The sequence below is a fragment of the Notechis scutatus genome, chromosome 1 (genome assembly GCF_049901735.1).
Source record: "Notechis scutatus isolate UNSWTSFEM ecotype Mainland chromosome 1, rNotScu1.2, whole genome shotgun sequence".
NCBI lineage: Eukaryota > Metazoa > Chordata > Lepidosauria > Squamata > Elapidae > Notechis > Notechis scutatus.
In genome coordinates this window covers 148087539-148114815 of record NC_142009.1, presented here as the reverse complement: position 1 = coordinate 148114815, position 27277 = coordinate 148087539, and the positions used below count along the sequence as shown (strand labels likewise).

Sequence of the window (27277 nt, the reverse complement as noted above, 5' to 3'; positions counted from 1 at the left end):
TCAGAGTCTGGATATACCTATGACTGCCTTCTCCAAAGTGAATCTGCTATTTAGGAACCCCCAGACAGTCTGACCACCAAGGGAATATACTTTTATTATATGAGTGGCCCTATAAATTATTTAAATAAATAAACTTTGACCCAGTATTTTAGACTTTTCAGTGATACATTCCCTGTCCCTCTGAAAGCAAATAAGCAAGCAAATACATACATGTTTAAAATACCAGTTTATTCAACAACATTACTAAGCAGTGCATATAAATGTGTGTAAATTGAAATGTCATCACTTTGAGTAATGAAATCTGTCCACTGTAGAACAAGACCAGCCACATGAGTGATTCTACAATTTCCTGCATGCCTTTTGATTATCCCAATCTCTCTGTAAAGGAGCAAATCTCAACGTAGGGCATACATTTGATAATATATATAAGTATAAACATGATTATTATACTTATTATATTATACTGATTATTATTATATTATACTGATTATTAATACATGAAATAGATACAATAAAAGGGAAGGTTCTGACTAGTTCTGGAGAACCGGTATCAGAAATTTTGAGTACTTTGGAGAACCGGTAGTAGAAATTTTGAGTAGTTCGGAGAACCGGCAACTACCACCTCTAACTGGCTCCGCCCTATCTATTCTCTGCCTCCGGAGTCCCAGCTGATTGGCTGGGTCTTCTTTTGTTGCCCTGCACAGGAGAACGGAGCTGGAAAGCAGGTTTGTGGCATGGGGAGGGAATGGGATTTTGCAGTAACTTTCCCCTGGAGTGGGATGGGAATGGAGATTTTACAGTATCCTTCCCCTGCCACGCCCACCAAGCCACGCCCACAGAACTGGTAGTAAAAAAAATTAAATCCTACCACTATGGATACCCTTTACAATGTTATTTTTTTTCTACAATCTTAGAGCATCATGCAGTATGCTTAATTGACCCCTCTGTTATTTCATCAAACCCCAATTCTTACCTCCTTCTTTACTTCTTCCTCGTCTTCTAGAGTCAGTGCTGCCAGTTGTTTTGCTCTCTGCTCCATCAGGTTTACGTATCTGATTGGATTAGATAATGCCTCAATAACATCTGCAAATGAGAGACAGATTTAGAACCCAATGCTGCTTTCTATCAAATAGCACTGACTTTTTATAAAAACTGATCTATCATCTTAAACTTAGGCTTATTTTTCTATATTTATTAATCTTCAAAGTCAGTTTAAAGAAAATAGGGGCTTAATGCAACCAGAGGAGAAGGAAGAGGAATTAATTCCAAGTTTGACGTAAAAAGCAAGGATGGGTGCAAGAAGGAGCAATATCAGTAGTTTACAAGGAAAGTATAGCACTACTCATTGTCTCAAGTTATTAATGCAAAGGTTCAGTTAACAGTAGTTATTACAGATGCTGACAATATGGGATGCTTTGTAAACAAAATAATTGTAAGTTAAATTTCTATTTTATCTTTATAAATTTGATAGTTACCTGCGTAGGTATCAGGTACGTAATCTTTAACTTCAATGTATACAAATATGGCCGGCAGCATCAAGGGCTGATTCCTTTCATTCCTCAGGCAAATATAATGATAACCTAGAGGAGAAAAGCAATGGGACAGCTACTCTCTCTGGGTCTCCATTTCTCTTACTAGTTAACGAATGTAGCACTGCAGGCAATAAAAGCACACATCACGAAAAACTGATAAATGTTTAAACTGAATAAAACGGTTAACGTTCAAGTTCATGAAAGTAAGCTGTAAAGAACCAAAGGCCCATCCATCACAATATTTTTGGGTGCCTGAAATGCCCAATGACTCAACTGACTCCATGTGGCTTCCTTTCATTTGAATTTTTATATTTTGAAAATTGCCTTTTGATTCAAAATCTGGAATAGTGGAACCGGAAAAATACCTGGCAGCCATTTTGTGTCACCACCCATTAATGGGTTCTCACAATGTAATTGTGCTCCCTGAATCCAAAGAGAATGGGAAGACCTGCTCAGGTGCTTGACCGGCAATATGCAGCCTTGGGAAAGTCCAGGTTTGTTAGAAAACTCAAAGGTAAGCTCAAAGAACAAGGCTTAACATTTGCTACTGGAGGATTATAAATGGAAGATAATATTTGGTGTTTCAGGCTTGCAAACTGCCTAGAAGCCCTCTCAGAGAAGGGAAAAGTCATGAAATTTGAGAAAGGACTGATAACATTGTGAGCCAAAACAGGATCTCCTCTCAGAGATAAGCCAACTTGACAGCTTGTGAAAGCTTGCTTTCCCATGTCATTTCCTAAATGGTCAACGCCAGTTTTGGGATTAGGGTTTAGTGCCATTTCTCCTGCAAACAATCTTCACAGGAAGGAACAGGCTGGAAAGTCAAGGGGAAGGAGGCTGATTCAGCTGACTTCGGTCTCAAGATGTCATCTCCCAGTAAGTCCTGTCATAGTTGTATACTTACATATGCAGGAAACATGTTACCCGAGTTCTGTTTGATTTCTTTCCTTCTTTCAAGATTAATGCAATAACAAAAACAACAACAATAATGCAAATCTCTACCTGGTCGAATTGCTGATACTGGTAATATCCTATGCCCAATAAATTTTCCTCCTTCTTCATAAGCAGCTATCCTCAAACATGCTAGAGAAGGCAGGACCACCTGAAGAGAAATATTTTTAGTGTTTTATGGTATACTACATACACAGAGTTGGAATAAGAAGCATTTTCACAGAGATATTTCTGGAAACTGTTAACAGAATTTGAATAACACTTGGAAAATACACAGTCTGAGTCTTTGGCTAAATTTTCTCTCACTCATTCACATACAGAGAAAAATTACCCTTGGGAATGTCATTCTTGGCAACTATATAAGCATGCCCATGTAGTAGTTTTCTTCGCAACCATACAGAAACAGTTTGTTTTTTCTAGGATTTTTTGGTTTCTACTTTTCAGTCTAGTCTATACTTCTGAGATGTCTTGGTGGTCTCCCATCCAATTACTAATCAGATTTCACCTGCATAACTAATTGAGATCAGCTAAGCTCAGCCACAAGAAAGAAAACAAATAGATAATCCAACTCTCTTTCTCTAAATACTGGAATGAACTGTAGTAAAGGAGTTTAAAAACCTTTTAATTAATAAGAAAAGCATTTTTTTTCTCTTGCATGTTTGTTATGATGACAGGTAGCCTCATTTAGCAACTACAATAGGAACCAGCAATTCAGTTGCTGAACGAAGTGGTTGCTAAGTGAAACTGTGACTGTGTTTCTGGTCTTCACCTCTGCATTGCTTTATAAATGTGCAAAGGTCATAAATGTGAGCACTGGTTATAAAGTTACTTTTTATCATTGCCATAACTGTGAACAGTCACAGAAAATGGCAATTGTTAAGTGAAGACTACCTGCATTGTCTCTTGAAGATGGTTCTGATCCAATGTCACAATTGGTCTGATGTCACATATCGGAGTCTCAGCAACAGCTGACGTCACATAGAATCCTTTTAATTCTTAAGACTTATAACTAACAGTGTGAAGGCAATGAAAGACTGAGAAGCGTTATGTGGAATCTTTGGATATCTAGGAGCAGCCCACATCCCACAGAAAATGGCCACAGGATTTTAGACGAAAATGTGTGGATGCCAAAATGGCTCAAACCATGTCAAAGCAGTCACGTCAAGTGCAGGAGGATTTGGATGAGCAATAATCAGCTTATCTCATAGGCAGTAAGAGTTGTCATACTACAAGTTAACTATTAAAATTCAGTACTCAATTGCTCTAAGGAAAAAAAATGTAAGTAAATAAACCATTTGATGTAGAATGTTTGTTAGCTTCATTCTTCTGTAGCTCTATTAGCTGAAACATTTAATTTAAACATTACATGTTTTTAATATTTGGCACATAAAACAGTCAATAATTTTCTCATTATTAACTTTAATATATCATGGATATATTGAAAATGTCTTGCAGTACTGCATTAGGACTTTAAAAAAAAGTATTAAAATTTTCTTTAGATGCGTATTAATTTTAAACCTTCCTTCTCCCTAAAAACCCACCTATCAAATATACCACAATATCCTAGAAATATATTACATTATTATGATTAGGTTAGGGTTAGGGTTATGATTTTCATTTGGGAATAAACATCAATCCAATAATTGAATTTTCCTTTAATTATTTGTGTACTGTGTTATTTTACATGGAATAATTGCTATTTATTGGTTTTTAAAAAAATGCAATTTATAAAAGTAGAGGACAAAGTAATACGCAAAAGAAAAGAAGAACAGTAATATCCAACAACTTAATAAATTATAAAATTGTAATACCATAACAAAAATAAAAAACAGAACTCTTCCCCAAATTAATATACTAACTTAAAACAAATCACCTGAAATGTATATCATATGCCTTTAATCAAGTAAAAATAATATACTGAATTTTGCATAAAATTTGGTTATAAAATATTATGAAATCCATGTCCAAAGGAAACCTATTACAGGGGAAAACTGTCTTTTCAAATATGGGTAAATTACACATTTCGAGATTTGGTATCCAGGGTAATAGTATTCTCCCAACCTCTCAATATAATCCTGTTGTCAATTTCTCATGCCTGATATAACAATAGAATGTCTTTCCATCTATTTTTTACTTTTTCCACAAAGGTAAACATTCATTTGACTCAGTATCAAAATTCAATCTACATGCCAATAAAGCCCAAATATGTCTTAAGTGCATGAAAGCCAGGAAATTAAAGAACTTTTTTTTTGCTGCTTGTTGACCCAAAAAATTGTTGGGAGCCTAACAGAGATATATAATAACTCTCCATTAAGTCCACATACACTTAAAATTCTCATTCTAGTTATATATAAATCCAATCATATTTTTGATAGTCTGGTAAATGAAAACCTCCTTCAAAAAAGAGCTTAGCCTAAAAAAAACCTGCCACAATAGTTTCAAATGAAATAAAACTATACTCTAAATGTGGGATGATATGCCCACCAAAGAAATATATGTTTTGTTTATGTATGTATGTATGTGTGTGTGTGTGTATGTCTCATTGAAAATCCATAACTAGATCACTAATAATGCTAATGATCACCACACACCCTCTACAAGGCTATCTCTTTTTGCTCATCTACACCTCTTCATTGTATAGCTTTTGAAAACAACGCATTACCCATACTTTAACATTTTGGCTTAATAACCTAAACATTGAAATATAATAAAAGAAATAAAAAAGAGTAAGCTGTATTTGATGGCAAATATGAAATGATCATAAATATAACATTATTAGCTATCTAATAATAATAACTGGTATACCGTTATATTCGGGCAAATTAAAAGGAAAATGAGTATAAGCAGAAAACATAAAACAAGAATAAAATAAATGACTTCCTAGGAGAAACTATTTATTTGCTTATTTGTTTAAAAGATCTGTATGGCTGTCTATCCTAGAGCACAACTCTGGGCAGCTCACAACAACCAATAAAATCACAAACACAATAAAAACTATAATACCGTATTTATCGGGCGTATAACACGCACAGGCGTATAACACGCATCTTCATTTTAAGAGGGAAATTTCAGGAAAAAAATTTAAATTTCTAAATAAAAACTTTGAAGCACCGCCCGGGCTCCGCTTGCCCTCCGCCGCACCGCCCGGCCTCCGCCGCACCGCCCGGCCTCCGCTTGCCCTCCGCCGCACCGCCCGGCCTCCGCTCGCACCGCCCGGCCTCCGCTTGCCCTCCGCTCGCACCGCCCGGCCTCCGCTCGCACCGCCCGGCCTCCGCTTGCCCTCCGCTCGCACCGCCCGGCCTCCGCTTGCCCTCTGCTCGCACCGCCCGGCCTCCGCTCGCACCGCCCGGCCTCCGCTTGCCCTCCGCTCGCACCGCCCGGCCTCCGCTTGCCCTCTGCTCGCACCGCCCGGCCTCCGCTGGCTTCTTAACATTATATCAGCGTATAACACGCATACATCATTTGCCCCCTATTTTCAGGGGGGAAAAAGTGCGTGTTATACGCCGATAAATACGGTAATTGCCTTAGCCCTAAAAGCCAGCTGCAGGTGACTTTGGGCCAGTCACTCTTGCTCAACCCAACCCACCTCACAGGGTTATTGTTGTGGGGAAAATAGGAAGAGGATGTATTGAAAATGTTTCCCACCTTATTTGTAAAAATAATAAACACAGGATGAAAATAAATAAATATAAATAAATAAAAAAAGAAAATGAAGACCTGCAACTCAGTCATTCTCCTAAGAGTCCCAAGGCTCCATAGCTCCTCACTTTCTACTTCTATCACGCTCACTATCTGACCCCAATCTTCTGTAGTTTCATTAGGCAAACAAGTGCCAACATTATTACTAACATAATAAAATACTAATAATGAACAAGAATGGAAAAGGAGGATCCAAATAAAATACACCTATGGGCAGCCATACAAGTCTTATAAACAAATTTATCAATATATTCAACTACCATAGAATAAATCACATTTTATCAGTAAGCACTTAGGGATCTAAAATTAAAGGAAGAAATCTTTCTTTACAACTCAGGTGGAACAGAATTAAAGCACACAGAATTTTTAAGTGATACATGTCGGCAAAACCAGAATATAATAGCCATGCATTATTCTTTTGCAGAGGGATTAAATATAAATACCACCTTCTTAAACACTATGGCTTCTTCTTCCCATACAGGATTCACAGCATTGCCTTGAGATGTCTTTGTCTTGAGAGCTTTTCTTCTCGTATCCACAGGCAGACCAAACATATCTACTTCGACGTAAGTTCCAACTTTTTTGTCAGAAAGTAACTGGCCAGAAATGACCTAAACGAAAAATGAAAGGTTGAGACATTCTATTAAAACACCTTTTGCTGCAATTCAATGCAAACTGACTAAATGACTTGCTTTCTTAATATGTAAAGCTTATAACAAGAGAAAATGGTCAAGAAGACTACCATCAGTCTTTCATCACAGACTGATCACTCTTGTAATTGTCTTGGAAAGCCTACCTATTCAAGGCACCTGTTGAACCCAGCTGGGTTTCAGAAGTAGCTCAGGTGCATTCTTTTGTCTGTTTAGCAATTCAACTGGGACCTTGAATTAGACTGGGCCTATATGGCTCAGTTTACAAAAAAAATTGAGTGACAAAATGACAAAAGAAGCATACAGAGAACCACTGGAGGACAATAAAGGATGACCACACAGGTTAGAGACTTTATTCGAGGCTAGTTTGTGGTGATAAAACTAGCAGAAAGTGCATATTTTCTTCCTTTATCAAGTCCAAAGATAGCCAATTGGCAATCATACTGAGTTATGGGAGATTGTATCCCAATTTGGTAGGACAGAGTCTGTCATTACTATAGGGCCGTTGTGAGCAATATTCTAGGCATTTGCTATATAAAATCACTCAGATTTGCTCATATAGGTCTGGCTTTGTTAGCTGGAATGAATTTGAACCTGCTAGTCCCAAGGAAGCAGACAGACTCATTAAGGCTGTGAGTTTCACCAGCTATGTATTAGACCAGGGGTATCAAACTTGTGTCGTCACGGCATCATGTGACATATTGCGACTTTTCCCCCTTTGCTAAAACCATGCATGGGCATGGCCAGCGCCTGACATATCTGGCCTGTGGGCCGTGAGTTGGACACCCCTGTATTAGACCCATGTCCATTCTGGTTGGAGGCCTCCTGGAAGATGACATGTGATTGAGTCTAAGCAATGATAAATTCATCCTGGAGAGTGGGGGTGCTGATGTTTAAGGAAGAGGTAATCCTACATCTCCTCAAACAGCTGTAGCTGGCCCAACCACGCTATACAATTTTCATCAGGCCTCCAACCTTCCATTTTTAGGGAAAGTTGTTGAGGAGGTGCTTTATACTGCAGTTTTTGAAGAGTCTGGAGGAAGTGGATTATATGGTATGTCTTTCAGTCAGGCTTCAGGCCTGTATATGGGAACAAAATGGCATAGACTTGCAGATGACCTGTAGCGTGGATGATGCATCTATGTTCCCTCTCCTTGATCTTTTGGTGGTTTTCAACACCATCAATCATGACATCCTTCCAGACCAGTTGAGGGGGTTAGAAGATGGCAATTTAGTGTTGCAATGAATTTTCTTCTTCTTCCAGGACTGATTCCAGTGAATATTCATAGGAGGGGAGATAAATGACCCTTTTTTTGTGGGCTCCCCTCAGATAATGTCTCCCTACTCTTCTGTACTTCTTGACTACTGGTTCCTTTACTGTTGATGGTTGATTCTAAAAGGTAGAAACTATCTTTGATACGTTCATTATCAATTCTAAGGCTTGTTATTTTACCTTTACCATCAGTTTGACTTTCTTTATATAATTAATTAATCTTGTTTTCTTGTCCAAACATGTGTATCATCTCTCTTTCTTCAATTTTGGGCATAATTTCTATTTTCCTGGTTATAAATATCTGAATGTGACTTGTTCAATATGTTTGTAACATATGCTTATAACAAGTCACTTGAATATATGAGATTCACACTTTTAAAAAATATTGGGAATGAGTGCATGAGAAGTTATTTCGGTCTTTCAGGTTCATTATGCTTATAGAATTTAGCAGATGAGCAACTGGATACCTACCTTTACAGACAAAGTGTTTGCAACTATTCCATCTACAATACTTTCCGTAAATGGATCAAAATGCTTGTCTGGTCTTCTCATGAACTCTGGCTTTAGTCTGTATCCACTTTTGCCATTATACTCATACATCCCCATATTTATTTGCATAGACAAATCTATATGAAAAAAAATTGTGTTATGGAATAATACAGAAATATGTTAATGGGACGATAGAGAAAGCCTAACAAATTGACCAAAGTACGACATTGAAATTTCACTAAAGGCTTCCTATCCTCTTTAAAAGCTCGAAGTTAATACAGGTAGTCCTCGACTAACAATCACAATTGAGCCCAAAACTTATGTTGTTAAGTGAAACATTTGTTAAGTGAGTTTCCCCCCATTTTACCTTTCTTGCCCCAGTTAAGTGAGTCACTGCAGTTGATAAGTTAGTAACCCAGTTGTTAAGTGAATTTGGCTTCCCCATTGATTTCGCTTGTCAAAAGATTGCAAAAGGGGATCATTTGACCTTGGGATACAGCAACGGTCATAAGTATGAGTTCAGTTGCCAAGCATTTGAATTTTGATCTTATGATCATGGGGATGCTACAAAGGTTGTAAGTGTGGAAAATAGTCATAAGTCACTTTTTTTTAGTGTCATTGAAACTTTAACAGTCACTAAATGAACTGCTGTAAGTTGAGGACTACCTGTATACTGAAGTCTGTCTGTAAAAATAACAAGCTGATTTTCCATTCAACCACCAATATTTTGAACTTATTTTTAAGACTATTCACAAGGAGTTATTTTTTTTAAAAAAATATCCAAGCAATGATAGATAATAGTTTTTTATGTACATATAGACTGGGTATCTCTGAATATGCTGAACAATAACAGCAGGTAAAGTGCTGTGATGTTTGCCTCAAATGCTCTGAATAATCATAAACCTATTTATGCTGCCCACTGAATCTGTGCAAAACAGCATGGACTAAAACCAGCTGGATGAAGAGACCTCTTAAGTCTTTGTCCCTGGTCTGGTTACATTATGTATTGAAATTATCCCCTCCACGGAGCTGAAAGAGATTCTGTTTAAGTTCTGGTCTAATTTTTATTTAGATGAAAAGGAAGGAGAGACAATGGTCACTTGCCTCACTACACATTTGGCAATTGTAACAAAGCAGAAGTGAGGTAGTCAGTCACAAATCTCTCTGATAATTAATAATTGCCAGCTGTGCTGCCAAACTCATTAAAATCATGTGCCTCTTTTTAATAAAGCAGCTAGTGCTTTCATTTTGATTTCACACCAAATGATCTTCTTTGAAAGTACGAATTCTCAGCCCTGAATGGGCAGTACAATTCTGAACTGGGTAAATGAAAGGCTTTCCACATTATCATGTCTGAGATTCAGAAGGGAACAGAAACAAATGAACAATCACTTGCTCATATTAATTTCTTACTGCCTATAAATCACATGTTTTTCACTGTTCATATTCATACGCCTATTATGTTTCCTCAGATATACTGTTGTTATTAAAATATGTTCCTTATTTTAATATCACTACAGAGCTAGGATCAAAAAATCCATCAAAGAAACATCGAGAATACCAACCTATGTAAGGAAATAAACTGTAATCCTGATTTGCTTAAAAAGCTTTTATTAAGGCAGATTACTCATTCATGCCGAAGTTTTAAAGAAGCAATTGGTTTCAGGAGAAGTATGCATGTCACTCTTAGTTATCTTTAATTTTTCCACAAACTTGGTATTTCATTATCTACTATTCTTCCTTATCAGAAAACATACAGCAACATAGATCTTACCTACAGTTTGGAAGTTAAGAGCAACCATTTGACAGCCTGCATTCCAGAACAGCTGAGGCATGTAATTTGAGGAATCAACACGTGTCCCTTTTGGGTAAATTCGGCTCAGCTGCATTTTATTATACCTAAATTGTGAGTGGTTAAGATAAAATACAACTGGAGAAACGGCTAGATTAAAAGTTTGCACAACAAATTACTTGTTAATTTTTTGAAAGAAATGGTGATCCCAGATTCAGCCCTGGCTACTTCTTATCTGTTGCTTTTATCATCTTGATAGGTAAGAAGTTGTATCTGGCCTTAAAACTATAATCTAATAGTAGGGGTGGAACTGTTTCTCAGAACCTTAACAAAACAGGTTCTGATTTGCAAAATAAGTAATGTTTGCTAGGAATTATTGTTGGAAAGAATAAAAACAAACAAATCCAAACTTCTTTGTTGCCCAAGACCAGTCTATGGATAGCAGAGATAACTAGCAGTGGTAGGCTGCAACCGGTTTAATAGTTCTGTGAGCTGTTCTGTGAGCGCACACTTTGCGTGCGCACGCAGCATTAAAAAAACATCAATTTGAACTTCTACAGCTTACCTTCAAGGGCAGCCATGGTAAGTAGAACAGCTGAGGTGCAGAAATCCACTATGCAGTGCCTCAGCTGAGCTGAAAAGATGGAAGTATAGGACAGGATAGGGTGGGGGCGGGGCCAGGTGATCCTAGGAACTACCAGTTCGCTAGAACAGGTCCGAACCAGCAGCAGCCTACCAACCAGTACTCATCCACGCCATAATGACAAAGTGAGCCTTGTCACTCAGAAACAACTAAATGAATGGGCACTTCTGTAAAGATGTGCCATCATACATGGCAGTAGAAGATCCTGAAAAATAGCTGCCATCATTATGTAATATTGGCTTCACAGTCCCACAAAATGTTGATTTGTAGAATCAAAAGAGCCTCTATGCATTCTGCTTTGTATCTATGACAAGTATTTGTGTCAAACATTTAATGTTTTAGTGCAGGGGTATCAAATGTCGTCACATTGGCATCATGTGACATGGCATCATGTGATGTACCGGGACTTTTTTCTCTTTCCTAAACTGGGTGTGGGTGTGGCCAGTGTGTGATGCATCCGGCCCATGGGCTGGGAGTTTGACAGCCCTGTTTTAGTGCAAATGAAATATTTTGAATCTTCTTTATATAAAATATAACAGCAAGAGAGAAAAAGAATGGTAGAATCCAAGGACTGATCTTATTTCTTGGACAGATCCTGAAAATAAAATTACAAACCTCAAGATGGATAGATAGATTAAAATATTCCCAAAAAACCCTATATATTTTGGAACAGAATTGTTGCTCACTTAACACAAAACATGATAAATGAGGGAAAGAGGGACACTATAATCTCACTATTGGAAACATGAAAAGCTTCCTCATATCAATGGAGTCTTAATCTGAAAAATGTCAAGTTTGATTGGCAGCCACTCTTCAGTAGTAATTATGTTTCTTATCACCAATTATTATAGTTGTTCTGATTTTAATGGCAAATGTCATGCAGCAGCAATATGTCATCTGTTCTATGCTAAATTTTGTCCATGTAGAATCTACTCTGAGGATCTATAAATATATCCACAATATATAATTGATAAGTATTTAACTAGGAATGTAAACCCAATTCATTTCTGTTTTGCTCTTCTAAGTTTTAATTCAAAAGGATGAATACTTTTGCAGGGGGGAAAAAACCCTGATGTATCTATCAACATTGTTTTGCTGTCACTTATATATAGTAGTGTTGTGTGCATGTTTCTTCAACCTAAATTAATTTTCAGTAATGGTCCTCAGCAGCCTCTATTCCTCAGGGTCGAAGCTTTTCTAAGATATTTTTCTCAATTTCAAAGATACTCCACAAACTCGACCGGAGATTTTGTGAGCTGTTCAAGTGCTTTGGTTTCCACAAAGGAAGACATTTCAAAACTCTTGTTCCGTTCTGTAATTTAAAAAGAAAGTCACAATTTTTAAAATTAAGATTGTGCTTTATGTTTTCTCAACATACATCAATCCATCCAATAAAACATAAAAAAAATTGGGGGCAGGGGGGCAAGCTTGCCTTTACTCTTTCCCTTACAACTGACACACTTTCATTTTGGGATTACAATATTCTAATAGCAACCATTAGGAAAATAGTAAAAAAAAAAAAAAAGCAGAGGGGAGGAGAGGATCGCTAGAACAACCTGCAAAGAGAGGAATTACACCACATTTACTTCAAAAAATGTTCAAGGAATTCAGCAATAAATTAGCTAACTCGATATTGAAATGACAGCTTTTGAAAAAAAGAATAGGTCAAAGACTGTAAAGATAAAACAGGAGAGGAAGGTAGAAGTTACAATAAAAAGGTGGAAAGCTCTGTAAAAGAAAGTGTCAGGAGATGTAAAAAGAAATTAATGATAAAGTGGAAATTCTGAAGAATAAGAAGTTGTAGACAGTAATCTCTTTCCAAAAGAATTAGATAATTTGGCTTTAATGGAATTAAGAGAGAAGGAATTTTCTTTGAGATTTGGAGCAATCCCAGAGGATTCTGATGAAGATATTGGAGAAAAGGTAATTAAAGCTTTAGGGAAACCCATTATGAATTTTTTGTGTAAAATAGAACAAAATGAAGAAGAGAATTGTGTTGTAACTTCAGAATCAATTTATAATTGTACTTTTAACTGCTGTAAACAAGATTGGAAGCCACTTTTGTTTACTTGTTTTTCCCCCCAATTTTACACTTTCTTCCCTTTCTTGTCCTTTTAGCTTTTTCTGATTTCTTTATTTTCTTTTCTTCTACTTACTTTATATTTATTTATTAAGAAAATGTATTTGGCCACTCAACTCACTTTCTGTGACTTCAGTCAACCTATAAGGATAAAACCCCAGTGCAAAACCAGTATTACTTTTATTCATTTGTATCTTTCTTTTTAAAAGAAAAAGAATTTAAAAGGAAGTAAATTTGCTAGTGAAAAATTATAGATGATACAGATAAAGAATCGGCATAAGCACTTATACCAGCCTTCTTCAATTTTCTGCTTTTCAGATGTAAGGGTATCCTAATTCCCCAAATTTCCATCCAGTATGAAATACCCTTATGAAACTTTTAAATACATGCATTTATTCAATGATCCTCCAAAGCAGCAATTAATAACATGTGTCCAGAGTCTTAACAGTGTGATTCATCATTCCCACCCATCACCAATAATAAATTCAGTCAAGTGTAAACATATTTTGAGAAAGCAAATAGAGCACAGTGTAAATATCACAGGCTGCCTAACAGAAAAGAGTACTGAAAACTGTAATTCCTATCAGCAGTATGCACTGCAATTCGGTGGATGCAGGCTTCCTGTGAAAAAGTAACAGCAGAGGACACAATTCTCTGCTCTACCAAATGAAGTGAAACAGGACGTGTTCTGCTGAACAGTGTTCTGTTCTAAGTAAGAAAATGTAATAAAGTGTGTTTCCAGCAAGGTGGTTTTAGCAATAACCAGCTGGAAAGTACGGACCATTAATTTCTAACGAGTGATTTAAAAATAAGAAAAACAATTTAATGCGTGCATTCTTGTCCTGTGTTGTGCCTATAAAACATTTTTGCAGAAAATAAAAGCACCCTAAATCAAATCAAAACAAAAACATTTAATACTTCCTTCCTGGCACTGTGGCATAACACAACACCAGCACAGTACTTTTTAAAAATACTTGGAATGGAAACCCACCTTGCACATTTTATGACTCTTTAAATTGAAGGAAGGTGGTTTCCTCTATTTACACTGTTCAGCTTGTTCCTTTGGAAGTGAAAGCATTCCTTAAGAAGATTTCATAGCCGTCTTGTAGAAAAGAACGGAAACCTTCACTCTTCACAGAGGAACTGCCAAAACATCTCCATGTAACTTGAAAACTAAGCCGCTATTAACCAATAGTTGGCACTATATAACTTGTCAGTTTAATACTGTGTCTTGGAAATGGAAAAAAGATTGATGATATAAGCTACACCCAACCAACACTAAATGGTAAGAAGTAAATAATCCGCATACTTACTATTAGAGGCCTCAAATGACTCAAACTTTACAGGCTGTATATAATTAACTAAGTTTGACATTTCCTCAGTAGCCATGGCCTCACTTCCAGCTGTTCCCTAGAACAGAGTTAAACTAATATTAATACCAGAATGCTTTTCAAATGGGAAGGTTGAATGAGCTTCTAGAGGAATGAACAATTCTGCTCTTCTCTTTGAAATGTTTCCATATCTCAAAAGCAAAACACATTTAAATCCTAAAACTTGAAATATGAAACTTGAAATAAACAAATCATCTAAAATATGATGTAGAAGTACACATAAGCCAACCATTGGCACATGGTGGCGCAGTGGTTAGAATGCAGTACTGAAGGTTACTTCAGCTGACTGCTGGCTGCCAGCAGTTTGGCAGTTTGAATCTCACCGGCTCAAAGTTGACTCAGCTTTCCATCCTTCCGAGGTCAGTAAAATGAGGACCCAGATTGTTAGGGGTGATATGCTGACTCTGTAAACTGCTTAGAGAGGGCTGTAAAGCACTGTGAAGCGGTATGTAAGTCTAAGTGCTGTTGCTATGTTACTTACCCAGCTTTGTGGAGTTATTTCAGTTCCCTAAACCAGGGATGCTCAACTTGTGGGCCATGGCCCACTACCGGGCTGCAACCTTTTCATAACCAGGCCGGCTAGGTTGGGGACCGGCTGGAGTGCGCACACACAGCCCCACTCGTGCGAACTTAGTGGGGCCTTGCAGTCCCACTTGCACAAGTGTCATGGACACTCGGGGCATCCCATGAGCATCATGGGCACTTGGCATGGGCACTCCCTACTCGCATGAGCACTCACAACCTCACTTGCACGTGCCTGCTTCTCCCACAAAACCATCCCCTCTTTCCCCACTCCCTACTCCGCCCCCTCACTCTGGGCCATCAACCGGGAAATGTTGGAGAACTCTGCCCTAAGCAATATAACAGAGCGTATGTGGAGCAGCATCCCTACATATTTCAGCATCTTCTCTCACTAAGGACTGAGCGTGCTATTTCCAAAATAAAAAGCCTACAGAAGTTATTTACAAATGGTTGCTGATCATACTAAATTAGACAGGGAGACATGGAATAAAGAATTGGAATGTCTGGTTCGGGAATATCAACAAGAAGCCTTTTTGGCACCCATCTTTTCCATTACTCTAGATTTAAACAAGTATTGATAAAAAATGTATTTCAGACTCTTATAAGTATGCCTTCTTTAAAGAAGACATGAACAGATTTTACTTCACTAGTCATTGTCAGCTGTAGGGGTACTCATCTCCATTTCAAGGATATTAAGCTAGCGCTGTGCAAAGACATTTCCATGGTCATATGGCCAGCATGATGTCGCAGAGTACTGTTACCTTTCCACTACTTGCCTTTCGAACTGCTATGTTAGCAGAAGCTGGGGCGAGGATGGGAGCTCACTCCGTCACATGGCGCTCAGGTCTCAAACCTGGGCCACTAGCTTTCCAGCTGACAAGCCCCACACCTTAACTACTGAGCCATTGCACCACCCATTGTAGTCATTTCGTCAGATTCATTTACCAACAACTATAAAATGATCTGAAGGATCTCACCTTGCTTTGTATTTTTGAACAAGTGTGTGTCCAACAACATTTCAGTTACAATTTTACCTTTCTTGTTTACTACTAAGTGAACTAACTTACCTATTCATATTGTAATTCTCTAACATTATGCTTGTGCATGTATCAGGGTAATTTCTAGCTCTCTATCTTTGTCTCTCTCAAAAGACAACGATAAGACAAATAGTAAGTTGATGGGTATTTTCAACTTACTGGAGCCAAACCTTTTCTAAATATGAATAAGGTACAGGAGAACTAGATGTGGAGATGCCAGGAAGCAGAGGGTGAATTGTGCCTCAAATAAATTCACCTAAAAGTGGAAATCTCTTCCATAAGTTTTGGATCAGCAGTAAAAGAAATTATGCCAAATCACTCAGGGCTGGGTTTTGGTTCTTACTATCCACAAGATGGCAGTAGAATACTGACTCATGCAGATAATTATGTAGACATATTTCCAAGTCATATCAGGACAATTCATACTTCAAAATTCCTTACTTCATCCATTGATGATTTTTTGCAGTCATCATCATAGTCATCATCCTCGTCACTCTCTATCTCTGCTTCACCTGCAATATTTTAATTGGCAAAGAGAAATCTTAATGAAAACATCAACCAATATTCACATATATTTTATAAACATACCTTTGCTTCAAAGCAAATGCATTATTACAAGACCTACTGCACAGATGTTTTCCTCCTTAAATTATTTATGGAAAAAAATCAAAATAGTGCCTTCTATGACTAAAACAAACAAGCAAGCAAACAAAAAAATCAGCTTCATGACTCTACTTGCACATTTTTGTTTTTTAACATTATGAAGTTCATTATATAAGGTTTTATTTTCCACTGATGATTCAAATGGTTCTTCACTTCTGTCTGAAATGTAAGGGCAAAGACTGTTTCCATTATTCATAGCTTTACCAGATTCATGCACAAACATACATACAATATATACAGACACAGTATTATCAAACACACCCTAAAATTGAGTTCACCCTCTGCTCGTTCGTGGAGATGTCTTCAATCAGTGCTAGTCAGGCCCTTTTATAAGGCACAAGACAAGGCTATAACAGCTACATCTTGCCGCAGTTAACTCTGCCTGTCTGGTCTGGATGTCTCAGGAAGGCTTGCTAAGAATCTCTTTTTCTATTTGAGGTTTCTGGGCCTTGGGATTGATTACTCTTTTAATGCTTTTATTTTTAATGCTGGTCTGTGACTAATAAAAATAGATTGATTGAACTCTTGGTGGCAGTTTCTGTATTTTCAGAATATAGAAGTCAGGTGGCATCCTTCCCTTTTGTATTCAGGAAGACTTATCTATCTATCTATCTATCTATCTATCTATCTATCTATCTATCTATCTATCTATCTATCTATCCCCTCTCATCCATCTATCTATCTATCTATCCATCCATCCATCCATCCATCCATCCATCTATCCATCTATCTATTTATTTCGGCCAGCCAGTCATTCATTCAATTTTAATAGCTGTCCAACCTCAATCCTATTGACTGTGGATGGCAAACAACATCACAATAATGATAACCATAAAAACCTACAATGGAAATGGAAAAAGTTAATCTTAAAAAGTTAAATGGAAATATTCTTCTTCAACAAACTTTCACCTCTAGCTGACTGGATCATGTACATTTGTCCTCTATTTTTTAACTGGCTGTTATCTTACTTTTGTATTATTTCTTGACTGTTTCATTTTGTTGAACAATATCCAAAGTTGTAACATTAGGGCAGTTAACAAATATAGCATATAAACAAAGAAACAATATTTTCAAAATAGACAATGATTAGTAGTGATAAAAAGACAATACACCCACACCCACGTATCCACACACACTAAAATGCTGAAAGAGGAGGGTAAATCAAGTGTGATATGTAAGTAAAAATACTGTGCCCATTCATTTCTGGAATTCAGACATTATGGGGTATGTGTGCATGATCTAAGTTAGGGGTGTGAAACTCATGTCGTCACGGTGACGTAGCGGGACTTTTTCCCCCTTCACTAAACAGGGCGTGGGAATGGCCAGTGTGTGATGCATCCAGCCCGTGGGCTGTGAGTTTGACACTCCTGCTCTAGGTGGTACATCCAAGGTCTGCCCATCACTGATATTCCTTTCTCTAGCCCCCCCTCCCTTTACAAATCTGAGAGTCATGGGAACATGTTGATGTGGAATCAATTATGAAAGCCATACAAGTTCTATAATTGACTTCAAAGTCTGGGAGGAAGTGGAAAGAATTTGTGTAGTTCAAGGCCAAAACTTTCTGAAGTAAAACTGTATAGTTCTTCCCAATTCTCCTTCAGATAGACACAACAGATTTATATCAAACAGTTACAGTGCATAGATTTCAGAAGAAATAAATGCCATCCATCACAAACTTGCTTCCCCAATCAATGTTACCAGAAGCTATTGTCTTATTTAGCAAACTCCTTGAGGTACATGACTGATGAACAGGTCTTAGTTATGTGTGAGTGCTTGAATAGTAGTAGGCTTAAAGAGCCTAGTGGTTACTACACTTTACTTCCTCTTTTATTTGAAAGGTAGGATGGGATGAGATGGGGTAGGGTGGGAGTAGGAATAGGGATGGACAGGACTGTTAACTTAAGGGTACCTTTACGAACTATCATCTGGACTTGGAGATTAAGGCTCTGTCCAGATGTGATTCCTTTATCCTGTTCATCACTTTATTCAATAATTGGACTGTGTAAAGTGCTTTTACATTGGAACAGATAATTGGTCTCCCCAAATGTACACTCCCACAGAAACACTTCATTTCAAATCAGGTGAAATGATAAAGGGATAGAAGAAAAAGCTTAGCTTAAGTTCCTTATAACAAAAGGAACAACTGCATTCCTAAGCTGATTATTGATATAGTGCTGCTGAATGGGTGCTGTGACATCTGCAGCTATATACCTTCCAAAGAATCTGTTTCTTGGCAGAGATAAAGGGATGATCAGGATAAAGGGATGATATCAAATACCTGTGATCACATCTTTCATTTATTTTGAAAATTCACACATCTTACATTCTAAGTATAGTAGTTCTGTTCAACGGAGGAGGGAGGAAAATAAAAGCCAAAAACAACATATTTCTTTGGCTGATGAAATGAGAATGCTGCGAAGCAAGAAAGAAACCAAATTACTGATCTAAAATGTTCCAAAAATAATTTGATAATGAAGCAAAAGGAAATTAAGTGGTGTGTTTATTTTTCTGGGCAACCGAAGTGTATGGACATGTCTCTTGGCATAGAAAATTTCATAAACCAAAACAGGCACTGCTTTGCCTGCTATAAGCGGCAGCTCCTAGAGTTGATATAAAAAGCTGGTTATTTTTTTTTAAACAAGCTTCTGAATGGATGCTAACGAGAACTCGAGAGCAATACTGATACGTATGACATAAAAAGAAGGATGCTGCTGTCATGGAAACAGACTGCAGGGAGTCAGACACATTGGCGTAAGGCTGGCAGGAATCATGAGGCTTGCATCATGCCCTCCCCAGATATGCTCAGCCTAAACTGTGGGCAATAACTACAGTTAGAACTTGCCAACATTACACCTGGTATTTAGGGTCTGACTTCTACTTCCTCTGGAAAAGCAAATTTGCTAGCCCACTCAAACATTAAGACTATTCAAAATATGTCTAGTTTGTAAACAAAATTGTTTTCTGGATATAATATTAAAATATGAAGTAGGTTCAGAGGTGGTATTCAGCAGGTTCTGACCAGTTCTGGAGAACCGGTAGTGGAAATTTTGAGTAGTTCAGAGAACCGGCAAATACCACCTCTGACTAAAGATTTTACAGTATCCTTCCCCTACCACGCCCACCAAGCCACGCCCACAGGGACGGTAGTAAAAATTTGTTGAATCCCACCACTGAGTAGGTTCATGATATCTTTTTCAAGTTTTTAAACGCAATGACGGCAAAGTGGGAGCCTAGGAGCTTCCTGCCCTCTCTGCATTGGGATGAGCACTTCCATAAGAGGATTTTAGATTAAGGAGCAGAGCGCTTGCTTTGCTTACAAAAAGTCTTTAATTCAGTCCTGGGAATCTCTACAAGGCTGCCTGTTAGTAGTTACAATATTAAGCAGAGGAATTGATGGCTGGGCTTTAGAACAGGAAGCATCCCATTATGTTTACCTGCTCCTGGGGAAGAGGGTTCAAAGCCACTGGAGGCGTCACTGCAGGCATTTGAAGCTTGTTCAGAAAGCTTCTTCTTTGAGCTCCCATCCGCAGACTTGTGGGACTTCTTTTTGTTCTTCACCAGAATTTTGTACATCAGGTCCGCTGGGCTAGGAAGTGGGATTCCACGTTCAAGCTGATCGGAAAGAGATAAGGGTAGCAAAGAAACCTCTTTGAGAAGTATTTACTTCTAATTTCCCTGATCTGTCTTTTAACAGAAAAAAATATTTACACAAAGCCTATCCCCACATGTACTTGTATTAAATATTTTAAGATTATTTAAGATTGTTTTTTTCTTTTAATGGCTGCCTATGCTTCCACAGACAGGACTTAATTTCACCAAGACAAATTCCTTGTGTGTCCAATCACACTTTACCAATAAAGTATTCTATCTATCTATCTATCTATCTATCTATCTATCTATCTATCTATCTATCTATCTATCTATCTATCTTATCTATAAATGTTTGCTGCCTGCTACATTTTCCTTTCCTTCTACTGCAACATACTACACATTCGTTATATACACATACAATAATACTATATGCCTTCTACACGATTAGCGGTGATGCTCTTCCATCTTTAATTCTGATAGAAAGTACTGTATTTGAACCTCTAATGGCAGCAGATACCCGCTGAATCTTTGTATGGGATATCCTTATTATCACTCTTGTTCAATAAACTACCTTAACCTTAAAAATGTAATATCAACATACAAAATGTGTGCTGTGCTATATGGATTTCTCTATTAAAAAATGAGTCACATAGTCATGATAATTCCAAAGAAAAAAGTTTAGCTTTTTAATTTCCTTTCCTTAGTGTCTTTAAAACACATCTTATAAGCACACGGTACTCCTTTTACCCACCTCAGTCTAAGCTATTTATCTCCTGGGACAAAAGACAATTTAACCTGTTTTTCTGTCTGTGGTCACTTTATGTTTCTAATGAATTCCCCCCACCCCTCATGTCTTCAGGTGGTACTCTGTATCATAAGTGAAAGAAAATCCCTGCTAATGCATCTTGCTAATGTAGGATAATGCACGTACAAAAGTACAGAACAGGATTTTTAAATTACATAGTAGATATCATATTAGATAATTTTAAAGAAGGACTAAACAGGTGCATTGAAGATAGGGCTACTAGAGCTTATTAGTCCTGATGGCTGTTTGTTAGTTTCATATCACAGGTAACATACCAAGTATATCAGCTATGGAGTAACCATGGAGGAAATCTATTCCCTCTCTATCGATAAATATGGCCTTTGTGAAGGGATATGGTTGATCACTTTGTGTAAACAGAATGCTAGGTTGGATGACTGTTAGCCTGATCTATCAGGGCCATTCTTAATATTTATTATCAGCTGTCTCATCATTACTTGTACTACAAATATTTGAGCAGCAAGAATAAGCCTGGATTCCGTAAATCTTAAAAGTGACTACACAGCACAAGATCCCCTGTATGTGTGAGATACCACTAACAACCCACTTGTCAATGGGACAAAATGATTGTTTACCAAAGGGAGATCTGGAAGAACCCACGTCACCAGAAATATACTAGATATGTATGGTTTTTAAAAAAATAATTAGTATCCTAGTAAATAATATTTGCTCTCTGGTGTTTGATTCTACCTGGGACACAAAACTACTCAACCAATGGTGGTATGCTACCGGTTCGGCCCGGTTTTGCCGAGCCAGGAGCAGCAATGAGCAGTGGAGACCGAACCGGTTCTCTCCACTGCTCTGCTGTTGGGCCCGCCCATCTGCCTGGGCCGCCATACTCACCTTTATCTTCTGCTTTTGAAGCGCAGCTGCTTTGAACAGCACAGAAGAGTGCTGCGTGGCAGCTGCTGAATCAACCAGGAGAGTGCAGGCTTGCAGTAGGTGAGTTAGAACGCCTCTGCAGCTGCGCAAACACCTCTGCGGCTGCACAAAGTGCGTGTTTGGTGTGCACGCATACGCAAAGTGTGTGCACGCGCGCAAAGCATGCCCACCAAGCCACACCCACTGAACCGGTGGTAAAAGCTTTTGAATCCCACCACTGTACTCAACCACCAAAAAACAATTTAAATTACATTGAAGCATTTTTGCTGGTACAGCTTACACAGAAGATTATGGTCTTTGTTAAGCTTTCACATGTAGACCTGGCATGGATAGGATAAGGTTAAAGACTGCTTTGGAATGAATTCAAATCCTCAAAACAAAATAAAAACATTCTTACAGTTTTGGTACAACTCTCGTGCTGCTCAACCCAAATAAATAATATTTTGGGAAATGAACTCGACTTTACAGCAAAGTAGAGTTCATTTAAAAGTCCTTGTTACAATTTTTTTGTGAAAGCATACATTATACAAGAAGGCCATGTGCTTCAAATATATTTCAAAGATATATGCCTTCAACTCTCAATTGCCTAAAAATAAATAAATTAAAAAAACACCAGACATTCCCCATAAAGAAAGAAATTCATTAAGTTGGAAGATAGGAAGGAACCACAGAAACTTAAACTTCTAGATTAAATATTACTTGATGTAGTCAAATAGTCAACAAAGCTAAATAAATAAAAAGGTACTTACTGGGTATTTTTCTAGTGGTTCCATCAGCAAACCATCTCCAAATATTAACCGGCAATATTCTGCCATTTTTGCCTGCTGTTTAGGGCTAATAGCGGAAGAAATTGTGAAATTAAATAAGGCTTTTTTATAATGTCAGAAATGGAGGATATAATACACTCTAACTAGATGAAGAGGTATAATTTTCCAATCTTATTGTCTTAAATTGTACTCGGTGATCTAAAGTCATTATATTATTAATTTGACTTCAACAACAGCTTTCTTGCCACATTTTTACATTAATCAGCACAATAAAAGTTCTCATTTGTAGTTTGTCATTAATAGTAATACAAGGAAAACAATGAACCTGCCTACATACATACAAGAAACGACATGCTTAAGAAAATACAGAAAATTATTTTCACATCTACGTACTCTTAAAAATATTTATATTGATCTACAATAGAAGAGAATATTGAACTGTTGAGTCCTTTGGGCTCTCTAAGCTTGGTTGTTTGCTTGTAGACATTTCATTACCCAGCTAAACAACATCATCAGTGCAAGCAAGTATGCTTTCTGTGCTTTCTCCCTTAACCCCACACTCATTTACACATTAAGATCCATTTCCTTTTGCCGTAGACGTGAGCCATGTCTGTCCTTCCTTCCTTCCTTCCTTCCTTCCTTCCTTCCTTCCTTCCTTCCTTCCTTCCTCCCTCCCTCCCTCCCTCCCTCCCTCCCTCCCTCAAATTCCTGTCAATTTCTCCATTTATTTTCCTTGTACAAAGCTTGCAGGGAGAAAGTTAAGTAGTGGCTGCTAGATGGGGCAGTGGGGAGAACAAGTGTGTGTGTGGGGATCAGGAGTATCGCATGGGTTGGGAAGGCTGTGTACGTGTGCACCAAGGATACAACATGAGCAGAAAGAGCACAAGGGTAGGTGATATAGGTTGAGAAGGCTTCCCTTTCCCTTTCTTTCCTTTCTCTTCCCTTCTCAACAGGCAGGGAAATGGCTGCTGCTGCACTGTGAAGGAAGTGAGGGATTGTGAAAATGGCTGGGAAATTGTCACAGAGCTTTAAAAATAAAGATCATGTGGCTGCAGCGGCTGTGCAGACTGCAGTGACTGATGTTGCTGTGCAACAATAACCAACAGCACTAAAGCAGGCACAGTTTTATCAAAATTCATCCCCTCGGACATATTTTGGACATATTCTGTAAATTATCTCATATGAGGTACTGTGGTTTGAGACTTGTTGCCCTATCATGTACCATTTTACCCAATGAAGGGTCATAGTTTTAGTAATATATAGATTATAGATCCCCTACGAGCTCTGGAAAAAAATAGTAACTTAGTTTGACTGGGGTATACCGCAAGTTCTCCCTTCGCATGTAAATAAATGCCTGAGATGACAAGAAGCGTTCATGCAAAAGAGCTATATTACAATTTAATACTTTTTTTTAACCTGTAGCAAAAATTTACAACACTCAAATGTTACTGATGCATCTTATCTACTGCAACCTGCTTGGAAACGACATCATATTCAATTGCCAACACTGGAAAACCAGATTCTTCCTCCTCCCTTTGGCAAAATGGATTCCCCCATCCCCAATATATTAAGTCATTTACTACCAAACTTTAAATGCCGCCCAGTTCCAAAATGATTCTAAGTATCTTACAAATAGTACAAGGTAGAAAGAATTAAATTGGGGGGCGGGGGTGGTGGTGAAAGCCCATGCTAAATACCAACAACTGACATGCAGGGAAACTGTGCTAGCAGCAACTGATTGCAGGGAGGGATTCCCCAAAGACTTTTTTAGTCCAGGGGAGAAAATATAAGAAACTTCTGCTTCATAAGTAGAAATCATCCATGTAGGAAACTGGACATAACTGACTAAAAACTTTATTTATACAAAAATCTAAATTACTTACGAATCCACATGATTCTCAAAAGAGAGGAGTATAGGGAAAGGAGATGTCTTAAATGCACACTCAGCAATAGCTTCTATGACTTCCTAGAAAGGAAAAAACAAAGAACACGTTTTCCCTTGAGAAAAAAAAGTATTTAACACACAAACACAAAGCGGTTTTGACAGTTTCTCTGACCCACACACTCAGGATTGTATAATTCTTAAAAGAACAAGGCATTAAGTTTGTCTCAGTGTGACTAGCCTTCTAATCTTCAAGCCCAGTAAAATGCTATTGGCATGTGGGAGAATAAACAGCAGTTTGTATTTAGAAATGTGTGTTCACAGGGCTCACAACAGTATTCCTAAAGCTTCGCTTTTAGACATTTTGTGTAATAAAACAGTTATGTATTGCCAGGTAACCTTTATTGTACTTGAAAAGAAGAACTTCTTTTCAGTACCATTAAATTGCCACTCTTTAGTTATGTCTGAGTTTAATAAATCCTTGAGTATCTGACAGAACAAAAGAAGAGGAATGCGTGTTAAACTGCAATTTGTATGCTGTATAAACCCAGGCGCAGTGGTGAAATGCTATCGGCCGAACCAGTAGTAAAAAAAAGCTCCAATGATTAGCTGAGAGGAGAAAGAAGAGAAAAGCGCAGGATCGGCCCTCCCTTTCTTTATCCTCTCTGCTGATTGGTGTGGCAGAGCCACAGCTGGTGTTTGGAAAGCTGTGCACGCACCCAATCACCAAACCGGTAGGGAAACTGGTAGAATCCCACCACTGCCAGACACTATAGTTGGTAGAATATATATGAATCTACTTAGTGGTACATTCAATGTGCCAGGACAACAACAAAAATCTGGTATAGCACAAGGGGGAACCCCCAGTAGCTGATCCAGAAGAAAGCCAAGAAACTCCCGATTAGTATATGCTTATCCCAACCTGAAGCCATTCTTATCCCTGCAGCCAGAAACATGCTTGCAAAATTTGTAGGTTGGGATGGGCCATGTTAGTTAATCTGACTTAACCTCACACAGTGATTTTACTTAACCTGTTGTCTGATGCTTAAAGACTTGGGGTATGGGGGGGTGTATGGGAAGGCTTTTCAATTATTAAGAATACTCCCTGTCCTGTTCCCCCCCCCCAATGGATTTACTTCCTCAGGGAACAAATACTGGTAGAATGTGTGAAAAACCAGTAGGATTTAGTTGAAATGGAGACCGCTTCTGTACTAGCTGATGTAGGTTAAGGGTTGCTTTGTCTCTTTACAAATTTACTTGCCTGTAGGTTTTTTTTAATGCTTAAAACTATTCGTATAAAAAACTGCTTTCTCCTTCCCAAGGAGTGTCTTAAACTTTGGTATAGGACTATGGACAGTCTGTGCAGCATGATATAAAGTTATTGGACTACTGATATATTCATTGAAGCACTGAAGTATACATTTTCTTATATAGTGATAATTATGATGAAAAATTATATAGCTCAGTAAAGATATGAAGATTTACACATTTACCATGTTCACCTTACCATGCTTTTAAAATTAGTTACAAATTGCCTTAGCTGAAAGGCGCCATAGAAATCTAAACCTTTAGTAGTAAAAATATGTCATATAATTCAACATAATTATACAGGATAGGAAAACAATCATAATGCTATTTTTGCACAAAAAAATACTTCCAGAAAAATTAAACTTATTCAGATAATTACTTATCCACTAATTGCCTAAGAGGAGAGAACAGAGAAGGTTTTTAATTTACCCGGCCTAGAGAAATTTTTAAGAAAAAAAAAGGGATGTATGCACATATGTACAGTATATACATTCCATAAGTGGAAATTTTGTTCCTCCAGATCACAGACACCAAAACAACACAATACAACACAAAAATAAAAAGTTTGATTTTCACTTCTCATCTAGTATTGTTGACTGAAGAACTTTTAATTGGTACCAATTCAGTAAAACAAATGCACTAAAGTTTAAACTAAAATACTTTTATTATAATTTTGTCGTGCAAAATGTAAATACAGTGTATCAATACAAGAAAAAAAAAATCAACGGTATGTAAATTTTGGAGGAGATTCTTTTAATATAACTAACCATCAGATAAGGAAGGGCAAATCGTATGTAAAACGCTTGTACTAATTGTGAGGCTTCCTCACATGAACCTTCCTGGAAAAGCTAAAGTACACAATATTAGCCTTTTTACTGACAAATGAATTTGACAATATTAAACAAACTAATCTAGATCAAGCACAACTCTGTTTTAAAAAGAAATAATCGGGGGTAGCATGTCTATTATCAAGTTCTACAGTTATGAAATCAAGAAAGGATTTAAAAAAATGAAATTACATAACTTAAGCTTTACACTAGGTTTGTGCCTCTGCACATGTCAAATCTACTTGTCAGAAAAAAATGACAGTCAAAACAAGCTATTATATGGGCCACCAAGAAGAGTGCTGATTAATGGTTCTGACCTCATATATAGGTATCTCAAAATTGTTTCCCCTGCCTACTAACAGATTACTTCTCTTTTACTTTGCTTCTTACTAAATCAGGAAATGTCAAATTGAATAGCAAAGTGGCAGCATTATTTTGAAAGAGACATTCATGCATGTGGTATTAAAGGCACAAT

At 37.6% G+C, this 27277-nt stretch overlaps 1 protein-coding gene across 4 annotated transcripts in view; it reads right to left on the bottom strand.

The window, feature by feature from the left end:
* Positions 1–27277, bottom strand: part of PLCB1 (phospholipase C beta 1) — a 486583-nt gene that overhangs the window by 82067 nt on the left and 377239 nt on the right. For all 4 annotated transcript variants that reach the window (XM_026668521.2, XM_026668520.2, XM_087948394.1 and 1 more), the window contains exons 12-23: positions 24669–24751; positions 22768–22852; positions 20157–20334; positions 16501–16571; positions 14423–14519; positions 12257–12341; positions 10369–10493; positions 8577–8731; positions 6629–6793; positions 2535–2634; positions 1476–1580; positions 974–1083 (exon numbers count right to left, since the gene is read on the bottom strand). In XM_026668521.2, the coding sequence (XP_026524306.1) occupies positions 974–1083; positions 1476–1580; positions 2535–2634; positions 6629–6793; positions 8577–8731; positions 10369–10493; positions 12257–12341; positions 14423–14519; positions 16501–16571; positions 20157–20334; positions 22768–22852; positions 24669–24751 (1359 nt within the window). The remainder of the gene's footprint in view (positions 1–973; positions 1084–1475; positions 1581–2534; positions 2635–6628; positions 6794–8576; positions 8732–10368; positions 10494–12256; positions 12342–14422; positions 14520–16500; positions 16572–20156; positions 20335–22767; positions 22853–24668; positions 24752–27277) is intronic.